The sequence below is a fragment of the Cotesia glomerata genome, linkage group LG9 (assembly GCF_020080835.1).
Source record: "Cotesia glomerata isolate CgM1 linkage group LG9, MPM_Cglom_v2.3, whole genome shotgun sequence".
Classification (NCBI taxonomy): domain Eukaryota; kingdom Metazoa; phylum Arthropoda; class Insecta; order Hymenoptera; family Braconidae; genus Cotesia; species Cotesia glomerata.
In genome coordinates this window covers 6,216,345-6,235,281 of record NC_058166.1, presented here as the reverse complement: position 1 = coordinate 6,235,281, position 18,937 = coordinate 6,216,345, and the positions used below count along the sequence as shown (strand labels likewise).

General features: G+C 32.6%; 2 protein-coding genes across 2 annotated transcripts; both read right to left on the bottom strand.

Annotated features, from left to right (window-relative positions):
- Window positions 1-3,358: 3,358 nt before the first annotated feature.
- LOC123272168 lies at window positions 3,359-6,493 on the bottom strand. Its single transcript, XM_044738868.1, has 2 exons — window positions 4,101-6,493; window positions 3,359-4,031 (listed from the first exon to the last, which is right to left on the bottom strand). Exons 1-2 carry the CDS (start codon window positions 6,491-6,493, stop codon window positions 3,359-3,361), a joined length of 3,066 nt encoding a protein of 1,021 aa, XP_044594803.1.
- Window positions 6,494-7,177: 684 nt separating this feature from the next.
- On the bottom strand, window positions 7,178-7,628 carry LOC123271205. Its single transcript, XM_044737454.1, has one exon. It carries the CDS (start codon window positions 7,589-7,591, stop codon window positions 7,178-7,180), a length of 414 nt encoding a protein of 137 aa, XP_044593389.1. The 5' UTR covers window positions 7,592-7,628.
- Between the last annotated feature and the right edge of the window lie 11,309 nt (window positions 7,629-18,937).

Below are 18,937 nucleotides of genomic sequence, written 5' to 3'. Positions count from 1 at the left end.
TAATTAACACATTTTGATTGGCAATCACACCGTATTTTCTCAATTTAGTCAGCCATATGTTTTATTTTTTAGTGAACTCAATACTCGCAGTGACTCTACTACCGAGTCAACGTATGCATGCGTATCCACTTGTAAGTAGTTTTCATAGCCAAACACGAGAGAGCGTTTTTATCAAATCATAAATGATGTGCGGGAAATTAAAAAATTTCAAATAACATATGTATGACATGTAGATTTGACCTAACTTTTGTAAAACTTATTATGAAATAATAGTTTATTAATTACATTTATGCATTTCATAAGTTTACTTACTTATAACTTTTTAAACATTAAAAGAATGTTCATTTATCCTGAAAAAATTTGGGGTACTCAATGACGCGCGCCAAGTACGATAAAAAATTTTTTTTTTAATTTTTAAATTTTTAACAAATTTTTTTTCAATTTTTCCAACATTATGACGGTTTCTTGGTATTTTTTTGTATTTCACATCTTTTTGTAGAGAATGAAAATTATGGAAACGAGTCTTATTTTTTTTGTAAAGTGCAAATGTTATTGAGATGAGTTTTATGAACGTGGACTTGGCGCAATTTTTTACAGTAAATCTGTTTTTGTTCGGATACCTATCACTTAAAATTTATCATTATTTGAAACCCGCTCAATTGGATAACAATGCCACCGATAGGCAACGACAACGAAATTATAGAATATGTACACGGTCCAATGAGAATTGCCTAGATCTTGAACAGCTGGCTTGTCCGAAGAAAGTAAAACTCAAACAATGTTTAGCCTGTTGTGTATTTACTCTAATTAATAAATGAAATTTAATCAAAAAAAATATGTTTAGAAACATACACATGTAAAGTTGTTTGAAGGTTTGTTCTAGAAATTTTGTATTTATAAAATATTTTTACATTCTTAATTTTAAAATTAAACTTTTCCCGCGCAAAATTAAAAATTCATAAATAAATGAATTAATGCAGGCAAAGCTATTGTCATATAAAAGGTGATTTGTTCGTTAATTTTGAAAATCAAATCCTAATAAATTATTTGTAATTGATCCTGTAATAGTACTATTATTTTTTAAATTTATTTAAAAAGTAAATTATTATTATTATTATTTTTTTTTACTTAGTATTACAATTATTAAAATTTTTGTTTTGTTGTTTGTGTTCATTTAAGGATTTTTTTTTTTTAATTTAAAAGAAGTTATTAGCAGTAGTTATTTAATTTAATTTTTGGTTAAGTTCAAGATAGGGTAATATATTTCAAGTATTGAGATGTTATATATACGTCAAGTTTCAATTTACTTCTTTTGTAAGAAAAATACGTAAGCACTTTTAGAATTCGCAGGCCATCTTACTGATTGTACAGTCTCATCATCTATTTGGATCCAAGATAAATTATGTTTAATCATTGCAACATGACGATTTGTAGAATTACCATCTTTTGAAGAGTCAAAGATAGCACTTACAACAGAATAATTTGTATTACATAATGTTATTTTTGCTTTGGGCACCGATTTTATAAATCCTTTTTTCCTATTTGTTAATTTATTTTTTCTTTTGGTGGACAAATGTAATTTCACAACTAATATCTGTTGCAAGGAATTAAATGAAATTTTTGTTAGGGTTTCTTTGACTTCTTTACAATTTCCACATAATTTTAAATTAGTAAACCAATATCCAAATGATGAATCAATTAATTCTTGTAGTTCAAATGTTTTTTTCTCATCATATATTGAAACATGTAATACATTTTCTAATATACTGTAAGAATTAGAATAATTGCACGTTTTGCATCGATCATTAATTTCTAATTTAAATTGCACTAAATTTCTAATATCACAATTATCATCACAAATTTTAAGAAATACTGATACAGGATCGTTATTTGTAATAGAACAAGGCTGCTCTATTAATAACTCTTTAATGTCACTGGACTTTAAAACTAATTTGCGATTATTATATTTGCTAAATAAATTACTAAGTTTATTGTTGACAGATTGATTCTTTAGGCCATGATTGATTAATAATTTTCTAATTATTATATTATTAAACATACATTGAATAATTGAATTAAAACCATCGGAAACGTTATCACAGTTTTCGATACCTCGAAATTCTGATAAACTAAGGGAAGCTTTTTTTGCATTTTTGGGTTCAATTTGAATAGAATGTTCGTCGACTGCCCAAATCATGTCCCATACTTTTTGCCACCGTGTATCAGGAATTGGTATGCTAGGTAAATCAGACCTATAAATTTTCCTTAAACGATTATATTCTTTAATTGCTGAAGAGCTTGCTTTAACGGAATGTGGATCAAAATTGATTAAATGTAATCCACGTAACTCTGTTACACGAGATAGGGCAACATAAATTTGACCAACATTAAAAATAGTGTTTCCTGCTTCAATGATGGCATTTTTTAGACTTAAACCTTGACTCTTATGAATAGTCACTGCATAACTCAAGCATAATGAGAATTGTTCTCTTACAACGAAAGCTCTTTCAAATAATTGAAATTTGACTTTAATCTTCTCAATAGCGTACTCGGTATCTGCACCAAAGTCTATATTAATAGTTTGTATTTCACTCCCATCAATCGACTTAGAGACTGATTTAACTGTTCCAATAGCACCATTGACTAGACCAAGAGTAACATCAATATTTCGACGTAACATAACTTTCGCACCAATTTTTATTGTTATAGTTTTAGCAAGTCCAGCTGATTGACTAGCATTGTCTTCTATTTTATTTAAAGTGTCAGATACTTTTTTTATTAATGATTTATTGCAATCTAAGTGGTCACGAGCCGTCAGTATAATTTCTTCAGAAGAAATTTTACTCGTCATAACTGAATTTATTAAATCACATTGCTTACACGTAGGTACCAAACAGACTGAATCCGACGGCAATTTATCAATGTAATTACATATTTCATGTAATTTCTCATTATACGAAAGAGATGGATCAATAGTAATTTTTCTCTGCTCCAATAATCTGATGTCGTCATTAGTCATAGAAGCAACTCGTACTCGAGAAAGCAGCTGACCATAAATATTATCAGTTTTTTGTCTCATATTAATTCTTAGTTCTTCATAACAGAATAAGTCGGTCCATAAGTTAATACTAGACAATGACCCAACGTACTTTTCAGCATCTTGAGATGATAATGTAACATAACTTGGATTTTCATGTACAGGAGGGAGTTGGAGTAAATCTCCGAAAACAACAACATGTTTACCTCCGAACCAATCATCGACATCAAAAATTTCTACTAGTCTTAAATGTATATATATCAGAGTAATATTTGAGACCATTGATATCTCATCAATGATAAACAGCGTTGTGTTTTGTAACTAATCACGTAATGCTTTTAGCACATTGTCAGACAATTGCGTATAAGATGGTGTGAAACCATGTTTGACAGGCAATTGAAATACTCGATGTATAGTCAATCCATTAATATTGAAAGCAGCAATCCCAGTAGGGGCTGTTACAACTGTTTCTCGATTCAATTCTTCTCTAATCCAACGTTTTATTACATTAATTAGAAAACTTTTTCCTGTACCACCTTCTCCGCTAACATACAATCTTAATTTAGTATTATCAGATAATACGTTATTTTTAATTTTTTCAAAAACTTTCATTTGATCAGCGTTCATGTTATTAATCATATCAGCTAGAGTACAATTATTATTATCATGCTTTTGTGCAGCATCATTGATTTCTTTAGCTATTATATGTATTTCGGCAGCATCACAGTTTGATGACTTTTTCTGAGAATCATCATTATTATCATCGTCATTATTGCATTTATTTTCAATCAATGTTTTTATGTATTCTAAACCTTTTTCAAATTCTTCATTGTATTCATGATAATCATTAGCTTGTTGAAGCATATACTGCTGATGAGTAAATGACTCTGTGTAAGTTTCAAATCCATTTTTAAGCTCATCTATATTACGCCATGGTTGAAATAATAATAACAATGAGTAGAAATAATCCTCTGGTCGATTTGCAATATTATATCTAAAATGATTAATTAAATAACATCTTAACCGTTTTTTCAAAAATAATCCTGGACGTATTTCATAATACTCATTAATATTATTTTTTGGTTCTGTCTTAGTTGTATCGTACCATTTAGCAAAATTATACAAGCATAAATTTTCTAAATCTTTAGGACGATTAGGATAATAATCATCAATTAATGAAGGACAAAATATCTCAGTTGATTCGGGATCATTACGTACTAATTCTTCAATTTCTTCTTTGGTTTTCAACTTTCTATTTCTTATCATTCGGACATCTAACCATTTAATGATAGTTTCTGAATCTGTACCATGTAGAGAAATGCCCAACAAAGTATCAGCAGCTTCTAGAGCTCCGACTTCTCTGTGAGTCAAACTACGAAACGCAATCTTCCACAAAAGCTGTGGTAAAGTTTTGGTTGAGTTAATTTCGTTAATTGTTTCTGATGATTTAGTTATTTCTCTTTTCGTAGCATATTTTGTGACATATTGTGTCAGTATCGTAGATTTTTCTCCAATAAATTGGATATCCATATTTCCTTCCCAGACAGATAAAACTGATGGATTGTAATCATTAATATTTACTTCGTTCTCATTACGAGGAAGATCATACAGTCGGCTTTTACTTTTTAAGTTTCTACGCCCGGCTATTGGAGTAGCAGTATCACGAATTACAAAGTTTTCAGAAACAGGCCGTGGAAATCCGAATCGACAAGCTTTACTAACTTTACCTGACTTGAGTTTCTTTGTTCGTAAGCAGTAACTATTGTGATTGTGTTGTTGATGTGTAGTTACGCGTCTGTGAAGTGTTGGTGATATTTTTCTATCAGGTAACTTACAAGTTACGTATTTCATGATAAATTCAACAACTTCTTCATTGGTGTTAATACCCATTATCGGAGCACCTTCTACCCAAAGTATTAAATGAAAATGTTGAATTCCTCTACCTTGATATTCTCGGCGCCAAAAGTAATGACTGAGTGGACCGAGAGGTTGGCTATCGGACTTGATGAATTCAAGAACAGCTTGAAATTTACTGTCAATAAATCTTGAAACTGATACTGAGTCAGCTGCAATTACTTCACTTGCAGATAGTTTATCAAAATGTGGAGCATTAATTTCCTTTATATACTCAATTAAATCATCCCAAAGCCATTCAGCAGGACTGACAGTAAAAAACCATGTTGCAGGTCCGTAATGACGTGTCATACATGCCAAATTATTTCTAGGCTTACTCCAAAATTGTTCTGAATTTCGAAGTCGAGCAAATAGAGTTGTTAAATTTGCTTCTAACTGACCATCTTTGAGATGTTTCAAATAACTTCCCGCTGTGTATCTTTCACGAGAATTTGTAACATCCAGCGTATGATAAACACCTGCACCAAGCTGACGAATGTTAGCGTCATTTAATAAAAAGAACAAATATTGCTGATTTAGACGAAAACGTGAATCAGCTGATTTTAATTTTGGTTTAATAAATTCGAAAGCAGTTATACGTACTTCTCTTTCTTCACATTGACCGTTTTTACCATAAGGATATAAATCTGGAAAACATTGTAAGTCTAATGTTTTCAATCGATTGTCTAATGCTTTTTCATTAATTTTTAACATTTGATACATATTTGTTGAAGTTTCATTCTTTCTTTTATCGTGAAGAGGATATATAGTGTATTGGGCATATTGAGAACTCTCTGGATTTAATACTTGAGTAATCATAGCTTGATGTTGAGATGTTTTACTTTTACTTTTTTGAATATCAATTTTATCAGTACTCTCTTTGTCTTTTGTTGACAATGATATTGTACTGTAAGTGTGATCACTAGAATTTATACTTCTGTCTCTGACAGATGATATTTTACTATAGCTATGTTCTTTAGTAATACTATGATTCTCTCCTTTATTTTCTCGATCTTCTGACTTATTACTTAGCTCCTCAACGTTTTGATCATTAAGAATCTCTGCTTCACTAACTATATTATTTTTTTCACCGTTTATTGTATTTTCACAATTTTCATCTTCATTCATTTCAATTTGAAATGAAATATTCTTTGAATCTAACCATTCACGTAAATTTTGAGGACATTGTGGTAATTTAATTTCAGAGTAAAGAGTATTATTACTCTTTAACCATGTCAATACTCTGAATACATTTTCTAAGCTAACCATTTTCTCCCATATAACATTTGACTTTGTAGGTATACTACGCATCACAATGTACAACTCATGATGTTTATTCAAAGGATCAGTTGTAGAACAAATTTTTTTGAGCGTTTCTTCTATTGGCAAGGGAAGATGAAATGTTTGACCTTTGAGTTTTTGTATTCGCATAGTATGAGGTAGATTTTTTTTAGCAACGGTTCCTAATCTTTGAACTACTTGAAATGCTTTTGCTCGCTGTATAAGTACTTTTTCATACTCATTTAATGTGAAAATTTCATTTGGAATTTTTCCAACATACATATTGTTCAGTAAGCAAGTTGGAGGCATAGATCCAGAGCGAATTTTTCGCAAACAATAGTTACAAATAAAATCGCTATTCATAGTTGGATCTTGTTCATTAATAAAGTTAATTAAATTATTCCATATTTCATTTGAAATAGGCTGACGCAATTTACTCAATTCAGTAACATCTTTTCTGAAAACTAACTTTTGACAGGATATGCATTTGAAGCGTGGTAAATCCAATGACCGTTTTGTAAAGGCCAAGAATGCTGCTTTGTTTTCAGTCTGTATTTTATGTGATATCCCCTGTAGATGGATAACTAGGGATAAGGTTCTTATTTCTAGAAGTGATGACTAGTCGAATCTAAAATGATTGTAAGTTTATTTAGAACAATGTCTTACAAGAAAAATGGCACGTCTTTGTCAAATGCTCGTATAGAACTAACTTTTACACACAGGTCAACTGACCCTCAGCACTCATCCCCTTTTCCCACTCTTCGTACTTACTCTGGCATCTCTCAAAAATCATACCTACGTACCTTAGTACATACTCTCGTTCTTATTCTTTCTCTCTTGCACTCATACACTCCAGATATCGTATCTTACAGCTAAACTTAAATACTACCTGATGGCCTACGCTTTTGGCGTATATTCTTTTTATTTTTGATATTACACTCGGCCATCCGGCAAGGACATCTGCCCTCAGATGTCTTCTTCTACCTCGCTGCTGTTTGAATCTTCATCCTCGTCGTTGGCAGTCCAAAGCTTCATAAAATCGGCAGTCGGTGACGTTTGATTTGGGCCCTCATGCTCCCCAACCTTTTGAACCGTGTAGCGGTCATTCCGCAACGCTCGCACTACGCGATACGGACCCAAAAATTTACCTTTCAGTTTTAGACCCGCTCCAAACTGCGTCCTTTTTATGGCCACTAAATCGTCACTCTCATACTGCTTGGCATCCTTTCTTCCTTTGTTATAGTTTCTTCTGTTTCTTTCTTGGGCTTCGGTTATCGCCTTTGCTGCCTCCTCACGTAACGCACATCGGTTTTCTTCAAATTGCGTCATCCACTCTGCTTCAATTAACTCCCTAATTTGAACATCTTCTTTGAGCCGCATATCTACTCCAACAAGCAACTGAAATGGCGTTTTCCCAGTGCTTCGGTTAACCGTAGAATTCAAAAACTTTTGCACTTTATCAACGTGCTTATACCAATCATCTGGATTTGGCGCTGTCAATTTTGTTAACAATGGTATGAGGGTTCGGTTAACTCTCTCTACCTGCCCGTTCCCCCTGGGAACTCCTGTCGTAATTAGTGAATGGTAAATGCCCTCCTTGGTACAATAGTCCTTGAACGCATTAGATGTAAACGCTGTTCCTCGGTCAGAGATGATTCGTTTTGGATTCCCAAACACAGCAGCTTGCTTCATCAATCTGTCTAATACCTCTGCTGCATCGGTAGATCTGGTAGGATAAAGCCACGTAAACTTTGTAAATGCATCTACAACTACAAAAATGTGCACGTATCTTTTCTTTGTAGCAGTCATCGGGCCCACATGGTCAATATGGTAGGTGTCCAACGGCGTGTCTCCTTTGTCTAAAGGGTTTAAATACCCTTCTTGTTTACCCAACTTCCGCTCAGCTAAAATGCAATCTAAACAATTTGCTATCACGTGCTCGACCTCTTCTCGTAGCCCCTTAAACCAGAAGTCTTGCTTGATAATTGCTTCGGTTTTTGTGACCCCAAAGTGGCCACGCTCGTGTGCCTGGCTGACTACCTGAGTCTGCATGGCCTTAGGTACTACAATTAACAAATCGTCTTTACAATTTTTGTACAAAATATTATTTCTAATAGCATACCCATCGGTCTGGCTGCACGTTACGGCATCTATCAGCTTACGGACTTCGTTGTCCTTGTTTTGTGCACTTCTTAAACGTGCAATCAGCCCACCTTCACTCTCACTTACATACATAATACTCGGTAATGGATTTCGGCTTAAAGCATCGACATGCTGCATACTTTTACCTGGCCGATGCTGTACTTGATATTTAAAATCACCCAACAACAAAGCCCATCTGGCAACACGCAAACACATATCTTTCTTTTTCATCGTCATCGTAAACGCTTGACAATCAGTTACAATAGTAAATGGTATAGGCAACAAATACACTCTAAACTTAACTAATGCTTTTATAATAGCTAGTACTTCTAACTCATAACTAGTATACTTGGGCTCTGCAGGAGTTGTTTTTCCACTGGCAAAATAAACCGGATGGAATTTCCCGTCATCTGGATCTAATTGCATCAATATTGCCCCGTACCCTTCCATAGACGCATCTGTGTGCAATTCAGTCTTGGCCCCTATTCTGTATAATTTTAACACAGGACCATTGGTAAGTACTGTCTTCAAGGTCTCGTATGCTTCAGTCTCTTGGTCTCCAAAATGGAATCTTACGTCTTTCTTTAACAAATCTGTTAACAGCTTAGCAATCTTCGCGTAACCCCTAATAAACTTTCGGAAATACCCCGTCAGTCCCAAGAAACTTTGAACCTTTTTAACAGATGTTGGTTTGGGAAAATTAGCAACGGCATTAGTTTTATGAGTAGACGGTTTTATGGTGTTTTCTGAAACAACATACCCCAAATACTCAATTTCTGTCAATAGAAAACGACATTTTTCCCAGTTTATAACCAACCCATACTGTTCGGCTATTTTTATTACCGTAAGTAAACGTTCCCATGCTTCTTTTAGATTTCTCGCAAGAATAACAATATCGTCCATATAAACTATAAGAATACCCTTATCTATAAGCTCTTTAAAAATCATAGTAATATATTTTTGAAATATAATAGGAGAAATCTTTAAACCGAATGGTAATTTTAAAAATTCATACTGCCCCGTTGGCGTGACAAAAGATGTATATTTACGACTATCCTCGTGCATTTTAACATGGAAAAACCCATTCTTTAGATCCAGCGTCGTAAAATACTTGAACCCTTGTAACGCGTCTAAAATGTCGTCAATTATTGGCAATGGAAAATGTGGACATTCAATAAGCTCATTTACTTCACGAAAATCAACACAGACTCTGATGGAGCCATCTTTCTTTCTTACTACGACTATAGGACTTGCATATTCTGAATTTGACGGTCTTATAATGCCCCCATTTGTCCATTGCTTCATTAAATCGTCGACCTCTTTTTTCTCACATGGTGCTAGCCTACGCGGTCGTCTTACTACCGGCTTATCACTCTTCAAAACGATTTTGGCGGTTATCCCAACGTCTCGCGTCTTTTCTGGTTTGTACTCCCTAATAATATCGCGGATAGCTTCACGGTAGTGTGGATCTTTTACGTGTGATAAATCTACTTCCTTAGTTTTATCTACTAGATTTATGCTAAAAATATTCGGGCTGTCCTTGTGTTCGTCAGTCAGTTCGTCAAGCCGAAAAAAGTTCACTTCCCCCCGCTTGACTCGCAATTCTACTTGATCCAAGAAATCAGTACCTAACAATAGACTGTGTTTTGACAAAATCTTGTTTGATACTACATGCAAAGTTACAAGGAAATTGGATCCATCGACATTCATTACTCTCGTAAATTCGCCCCAAGTTTCATTGCCAGTCGAACCAAACCCTTCAAATTCAAGTTTACAATTACCTAGTGGTGGTGATCCTAATTTCGCATACTCATCCGATCTTATAAAGGTGAGATCACTACCTGTATCCACTAACGCTATAAACTTACAGTCCTCTATCGACACTTCTTTCATATATTTCTTCTTTTCCGGTCTTGAAATCACATATGATTGTTTTTTCTTTTCTGGGCACCGCGCCGCGATGTGCCCAAACTCATTGCAATTAAAACACTTCACACCTTTTTCCTTATCAGGACACTCCGCACTAACGTGATCTTTGCAACCACAATTATAACACCTCGTTTTGTCACTTTTTTCACCAGCTGCTCGTTTCTTCGGATGACCTTTTGTTTCCGGCTTTTTCGTCTTGTCGTCCTTCTTCTCGATGAGCCTTGACTTCGCTTTCATATCTCTCTTCATCGCTTCGTACTGCTTGAAACGATCTTTTAATTCCTGCATCGTTTTGGCACCATACAATACACTTTTGTTCGTTACTTCGTCGGGGATGCCTTGAATAACATATCCAATTAATGATCTTGTATCCACTGTTCCTTGCCCCGCAATTTCACGCATAGCGTACATGAATTGCTGTAAAGTCTCATCAGCTTTCTTCTTTCTTTGTGCCAGCTCTCGGTGAATCTGCTGGTCGGTCACTTCGTCCTCAAATTCGTTCTTCAGGGCTTTTTTGAGCTTTGCCCACGTTTTCGCACACTTTTCTTGTCGCACAAAAGCCAGCGCTGAGCCCGTTAGCAACTTTTTTCCGAACGCAACCTTGTAAGCATCAGTCCACCCACATACTTCTGACATTTCTTCAAAATCTTCAATCCAACGGCAAACATTCAATAAATCATCCCCGCTGAACTTCTCCAATGAGTTCTCAACGTCTACAAGCCTTAACAGAGTGCGGCTGGGTCTTTTCGGTCCACGTCGCCGAATAACAGGAGTTGCACGGTCGTTTTGATCGTCTTCTTCGTCGTTTCCCTCCGGGATGACCTCGGCGTCTTCCAGGTCCCCTTCGGCTTCTTCTTCTTCTTCATCTTCGGCGTCGTCATCGTCGTTAGCTTCTTCGTCGTCGTCTTCTCGCGCACCGTGTTCCCGTTCTAATCTCAACGCAGCCTTCAACCGCTGTAGAAGTTCACGCTTTCGACCTGTCAACCTGAGGCGTCGTCCTCTGAGCTCGTCTTTTAGCTCCGGTATGGTCATTCGTGCCACTTCTTCGTCGGTCAAACCGACTACACCATTGTCTCCCATTTCTATATCACTACACTGTCAAGAAAACTTTCAACTTTTAAAATTCACACTGTCACTACACTCTAGATCCTGGCACGAGCCCCCAAAATGTGATATCCCCTGTAGATGGATAACTAGGGCTAAGGTTCTTATTTCTAGAAGTGATGACTAGTCGAATCTAAAATGATTGTAAGTTTATTTAGAACAATGTCTTACAAGAAAAATGGCACGTCTTTGTCAAATGCTCGTATAGAACTAACTTTTACACACAGGTCAACTGACCCTCAGCACTCATCCCCTTTTCCCACTCTTCGTACTTACTCTGGCATCTCTCAAAAATCATACCTACGTACCTTAGTACATACTCTCGTTCTTATTCTTTCTCTCTTGCACTCATACACTCCAGATATCGTATCTTACAGCTAAACTTAAATACTACCTGATGGCCTACGCTTTTGGCGTATATTCTTTTTATTTTTGATATTACATTTATCTTCATCTAAACATAACCCTCCTTCTTTTCTATCTAATATTTTTCCTTCTTCTTTCATTTTATTAGTAACATTTATTAAAAATTCTGAATCGCCAGATTCTAATGCCTTATCTAGATGATTCAAGTCATTTAAATTTCTTTTAATTTTGTATATAAGTTGTTTAATATATCGAACAGAAGGAAAATGAGGTGATAATAACTCAATGCATAATAACTCTGAATTGCATGAATCAAAAGATCTAAGACAAAAATTGTAGTGACCTAATTTATCCACGACATCATCAACTGAATGATATATAAACAGTTGATCCAAAAATGCTTGAAAATTATTCAAATTCCGTGTTTTTAATTTTTCAAGAAAGTTTTTATACCGTATATACATTTCCGTCTCCATAGTTACTCGACAGTAATTATTGCAAAGCCACTTTTTTTTTGCATTTTTATCTTTTAATAAAGGTAGTATATTTGTAGATTGACCTAATTTATTCATAGAAATAATTTGATCTTCAATTGTTGCAAATGAATATGACGTTTCGTAAAAATAAGGTTCTGTAGTTGAGTGATGGAGAGATGGACCACACATAGCCTTATATTCATCTATGGTAATTGCTAAGGAATCAATAGGTAGGTGTGAAAGATGGAATTCGGCTTTGTTCTTCAAAATATGCAAAGTATCTGTTAATAATTTCATATACATTTTTCTTTGACACATACACCATTTGATGATTCTTTGCGCTTCTAAATGTTTCTCCACAAGATTTTTCCCATCAATAACTGTAACTAATTTATTAATATAATATTCAGAAGATTTTATTTTAATAAAATTTTTTCTTGAATTTTCTCGACAATATTTAGCCACAATTTTTTTAGCTATTGATATTTTTTGTTTTTGGATTTTTTTATCAGTTGGTATTACAATTTTCTCACTATCAATAGATTTTGAGTTCGAATCTAAATGATTCTTGTCATCAATTTTGGAGTCCTGTTTAGGTATTAAATTTTCGACAATACCACCATATTCGATATTAATTTTCTCTTCAGACAATTCTCTTAAGTTTTCTGAAGAATTATTATTAGGCAATGACGGTGAATTAATTATTATTTCAGACTGCTTTATCAATAATTCTTTTTTATGAGATTCTGTATCATTGTTTTTGTTGTTATGCAATAATTTATTCGTGTGACTAACTCGTTGATTGTAATTTTTATGATTCGTTTTCATTATTTCTTTTAAAGATGGTAAATTTAAGGTAATATTGCGATCAGTAGTCGGAAAGTGACTAATTGTATTCGTCTGAAATATTTTAGCCAAATGAGAACGCATGAGACTCTGTTCGTAGACAATGCATTCAGGTTTTTGATTATATAATAAAGATATTGCAAACGCAATGGCAAACACCCCACAATCAGTGCCATTACGTTGGCGTTGAACTCTCATGAAAATTAATGATTTTTTTTCATTGATATTGAAGTAAGGATACAAATATCTCAAAAATAAGGTTTGATCTTCATTTAACATAAATTTATTCAAAGAATCATAGATATATATTTTTTTAGAATCATAATATGAGCATATCCAGTGTTTATCAGTACTGTATAATATTTGAATATGGTTTTTTAGAGGTGGCACAGGCTCAATGTTTTCTGGTCTAGCCAAATACAATGTGTCACGATGATCATAGTAATTCGAACAATTAGCTAGAATTAATTTAAATTGATACATATGTTCATCCTGCAGTTGATCTCCATGTGTAACCATATTTAGATACTTGTCATTCAACACTGATAAGGGACACCTGTGATTGGTATTTCTACGTTTTTTAATTGGTAATTCTTCATTTATAGTTGTTTTAACCTTTTTTCGTCTTTTATTTGTTGGAAAATCTTTTTTTTCTGTAATTGTACTACGTTTTATTTCTAAATTTTGCTGAATGAAGGATTTCTTTTTAATTTTAACTGTAGATAATTCATAATTTGCCGGCATTGTTTCGTTTTTTCTTTTTCTTATGTTAATTGATGAATTACTTTCGGTACCATTGGAATTGTTCAGCTCTTGATTTATTTTTGTAGTAGTTCTTTTGTTAATATTCAAAACTGGAAAGACTTTGCTATAGTTAGTGATGTTGATACTTTTGTCTTGCATTGTATTAAAAATAGGTTTACTTAAATTTTTTTCATTATCAATTTTTGGAAAATTAGATATATTTTTAGTTTGATATATCTTTATTAAATGATGGCGCATTTGATTATGATCAAATAAAAATAAAGCTTTTATTGGCCACTCTCCTAAAGCCAGAGAAGTTGCAAATGCTATCGCATAAACTCCACAATCATAATTATTTGGTTGTCTTTGTACATCAGAAAATTCAATTGTATTACTATTAAATGTAAATCCTGGGTATAATTTTTCTAAAAAAATCTTATGCTTTTCATGGAGTTGTTTTCTATTTGCAGAATCAAAAATATAAATTTTTTTGGTATCATAATAACTGCAAACCCAGTGATCGGTGCCATACCTATCATTTTGATTAAAATTATAATCTGTGTCGCGACTATGCAATATTTGTATATGCTCTTTATTAGCATCCAGTTTTTCAATAGCTTCTGGATGTTGAACATACCAACTTTCTCGAATAGCATACTGAAATTGATTGTGAAGGAGGAGAGCAAAATGATCGATATGTTCATCTTGTAACAATTGATTGTTAGCAATAACAGATATATTTAAATTATCAGGAGAAAATATTTTTAATTAGAATAGTTAATTAAATAAATTAAGGTAAAAATGTTTATATGGGAAATAAATTTAAAAAAAATTTTATGTAAGTCGTTTATTAATGAAATTATTATAAATTTCAAGTTATGTTAGTAAATTTATATACAATGAAGTAAGAAATCTTAAAAAAAAGTCACCTGAAAGATTTACAGTATAAATAAATAAAAATTCTATTCTTACGTTAGAAATATTGATTAACTGGTTTTTACTACAAATTTTTAATAAATGTTATATAGACTGTTTTTTTTTACTAAACAATCGCACAGCAGACTGTTTTTTTTATTAAACAATCGCACAGCAGACTGTTTTTTTTATTAAACAATCGCACAGCAGACTGTTTTTTTTTTATTAAACAATCGCACAGCAGACTGTTTTTTTTATTAAACAATCGCACAGCAGACTGTTTTTTTTATTAAACAATCGCACAGCAGACTGTTTTTTTTTTATTAAACAATCGCACAGCAGACTGTTTTTTGATATTAAACAATCGCACAGCAGACTGTTTTTTTTAATATTAAACAATCGCACAGCAGACTGTTTTTTTTTTATTTTAATTATTACTTCACAAAAATAGGCAAGAAAATAAAAATAGATAATAAATAGTCACTCAGCTTAAAAGCTAATGAAATGTTCAATTAATTAGTGTAACGTAATAATAATCAACAATTGAAAACAATTCAAGTAATATATGTATATATATATATATATATATATATATATATATATATATATATATATATATATATATTACTCTTGTTACATATATAATAATTATAAATGTTTATAATTGTAACTTATATTTTCGTTTCCAATTTTGACGCATAAAAACATAGACTAATAAACATTATAATAAAATTTTTCAAGTTATCTATAAAATAAAAATATATAAATGCTTGAAGTTAGTCAAGAGTCGGAATTAAAAAAAACGAGACACGATTTACCATTGGTTAAAATTACGGTGCGTGCATAGCATTTCATTCAAATTTCTGGTAAAATTACAATAAAATTACAAAATTTGAAGGGTGTTTGATAAACAACTATGCCGTCTTTATTTACATATCTACCTAATATAACAAATATCTTCAGAGCATTTATCGTATAATTGGTACGTTAGTAAAGCTATGAATGTCACTGAGTGCAATTAATAAAAAAGAAGGTGGATATCAGAAAATCCCAATTATGTTTTTTTGAAACATCATTTGACATTGACAAATTTTCATGACAAACTACGCTAGTCAATCAATCGGATCTCAGTAGTAGCGCCTAGATGTCACTACTGACAAATTGAGCGGCAATTCGAAAGAATTAACACTCCTCAGAGGTAGGCGACAGTAAATGGTATTTTAAAAAGTTTATTTTTTTAATTGTCTCAAATAAATTTTAAAATCAAATAAAATAAAGCTTCCAAAAAAGAGCCTACGACTAACAACGGTGATAGCGTCAGAATAGCTAACATTAGTTTAATACAATAATTTAATAAAATTTTTTTCAAATAATGGTCAATAATGGTGATACTATAAAAAAATCAATGATATTTAGTTAGGTTTATTTAAAAAAATATCCTATATAATAAATATTCTACAACATAAAACTTAAACATTTTAAATTAAACAATTTTCACTATTTAAATTATATAATTTAATAAAATATTTAATTAATTCGAATTACATTTAATTTAAATTCACACTTTGCTGACAAGTAGTGTCACCTGCTAGATGCATCTATAAGCATCACACACTATGACAAAAATAAATTTATAGCCGCATCCAAAAATTAACTCTGATGCTTTATTGGTTAAAATGAGAGCGCAAAATTTAAATTACTGGTCAGTTTTTTTTTTTTCTTTACACTAAGGGTCAAATTTTAATTTATTAATTTCTTTAGATATAATTATAATTTATAACATTCATAATTATTTACAATAAAAAAATACAAGAAAAAATTAAACTTCATCAATTATTTATTAAATTTGATATAAAACTCGTACAAGATTTATTTAGTTATATATAGAAAAATTATATAAAATGTACTACAATGAGTCAGAACGTAATTTAAGTGATATAGTTAAGTAATATAAATAATGAATATAATGAGAATAATTAACTTCATTGGAGAGAAAAATTCTAAAATCGAGAAAATTATTTCCAAGAGCTTCATCGTCTTAAATGAAGACAAGAAGTTTTCAATCAAATGAACCTTGTTTAAAAAAAATATTGAGCACAATCGAAACGGAATTGAAAAGAATTACTTTTATGATAAATCGAATTTTTTTAAATTCCGTTTCTATTGTTCTCAATACTTTTTTTAATCAGGAAAATTTAATTAAACCAAGAAAAATTTCTTAGTCTGACAAAATATAGACGATGGAGCTCTCTAAAATAATTTTTCAAGTTGAAGAATTTTTCTCTCAAATCAAGCTAATTGTCTTGCGTATGCAAATATTATTGCATAAAAACGTTGACTACGCTACTCTTTCCGCGACCTCTTCCACGACCTTTTCCACGACCTCTTCCACGAAATTTTTTATTTTTGTGTCCAGATCCTCCAGCCATGTAACGAGCGGATCGGACTATAAAACAGAAATAATTAGTCAATTTTATTGATAAGATGTAAATAATAAACTAATCAAATTTATATAATTAACAATAATTAATTATACTGACCTGATGACGTTGGAGAACCAGGCTCGATTAAAGGATACTCGGCCAATCCCAGTTCTGGTGCTCGTTGTTGAGGTAAGTCTTCCGGAGGGACTTGTTGCATCTCTCGAATAACTTGCCTTTGTGGGACTTGTTCTTGGTTACCACCAGGAGCTGGTCCTCGAGGGACTTGGATCCCGGGAACTTGAAGTCGCTGCACTCCATCGGCTAGTCTTTGAGGAAATGGTGGTGGACCATTCCATGCTCTCTGATTTTGCGGGGCGTGTCCTCTGTGGGCGTGGTTTTTTAAAGCGTGTCCATAATGGGCCTGCCCACCGAAATTTCGAAGCTGTGGGACTGCACCCTGATCCTGATGATGTGGGCCTTGTTCACCAAGAACTTGACCATCAGCAACTGAATCATCACCAGCATGACCACCATTAGCAGCACGACCATCAGCAGCTTGATTATCATCAGGACGACATCAGCAGCAGGACCACCACCAGCAGGACCACCACTAGCAGGACCACCACCAGCAGGACCACCACCAGCAGGACCACCACCAGCAGGACCACCACCAGCAGGACCACCACCAGCTTGATCATCAGCAACAGGACCATCTGCAGCAGGATCGCCACCAACTTGATCATCAGCAACAGGAACACCGCCAGCTCCAACACCTGCAGGTTGGACAATAAGAGCTTGTCCACCAGGAACTTTCCCTTGAGGCAACTCGTTTTGACCTACTAATACTTGTGGAGGTGGGGGTGGAGGTGGATAAAAGACATTTAAATGCGCCTGATCAAAAGGCAGTCTGTAGTGTAATCCATGCTGTCGGGACAATTGATTGAAATCGTTCAGCGCCTGCTGAACGTTTCTCATAGCCTGGCTGAGGACATTTTCTGAAAAATTGAATTTACATTTTCATCATACTAACGTAAGCTGACAACTGTTAATTTTTTTTAATTCTTATAACAAATCGATAAAATAAAAAAATTTCTTTTATAAATTTCCACTAATTATTGTTTTTAATTTTCTGTTGTAGAATTTTTTATGAAAATTTTTTTTTAACAATAATTTCATTGCCGTAGAATTTTATAAATAAACATTTTCATGATACTAACGTAAGCTGATAACTGTAAATTTTTTTTAATTCTTATAACAAACCAATAAAAATAAAAAAAATTTTTTTCAAAATTTGCACTATAATTTTTTTCAATTTTCACGTGTGGAACTTTTTTATAATAATAATTTCATTGCCGTAAAATTTTATAAAAATTTGTGATGTCTGATAACCTCAGTGTAATTAACAATTTACAGTCTATATGATCATTTTTAAGAGTAAGGTTAATTAGTGATAATAATTAATAATATTAATATGATTTTAGATCCGAAAAACCAGGAAAAAATATTAAAAAAATATCAAACTTACGGGAAAGCGGGAGTTGTTGGTTGTTGTCCGCCATTGTTGGTGGAATAATAGGAATAATATAATCTGAAAAGATATTAATAATAATATTAATAATGATAACTTGCTTTTTTACTTGGTATAATTATTTTTTATTTTATATAAATATAAACTCTAGCACAACACATTATAAATATTATTAATTACTTTTATTTTAATAAAAAATTATTAACTACTTTTATTTTAATAAAAGAAATTGTTCACTAACGTACTTACGTGT

What these genes read in the sequence shown, in the direction of transcription:
- LOC123272168 (XM_044738868.1), bottom strand. Translation starts at nt 6,493, where the DNA reads ATGTATGTTGGAAAAATTCCAAATGAAATTTTCACATTAAATGAGTAT. An exon ending in CCAAAAAATAATATTAATGA is followed by an intron (nt 4,032 to 4,100) that starts GTATTATGAAAT and finishes TAATCATTTTAG; the next exon opens with ATATAATATTGCAAATCGAC.
- LOC123271205 (XM_044737454.1), bottom strand. Translation starts at nt 7,591, where the DNA reads ATGCGGCTCAAAGAAGATGTTCAAATTAGGGAGTTAATTGAAGCAGAG.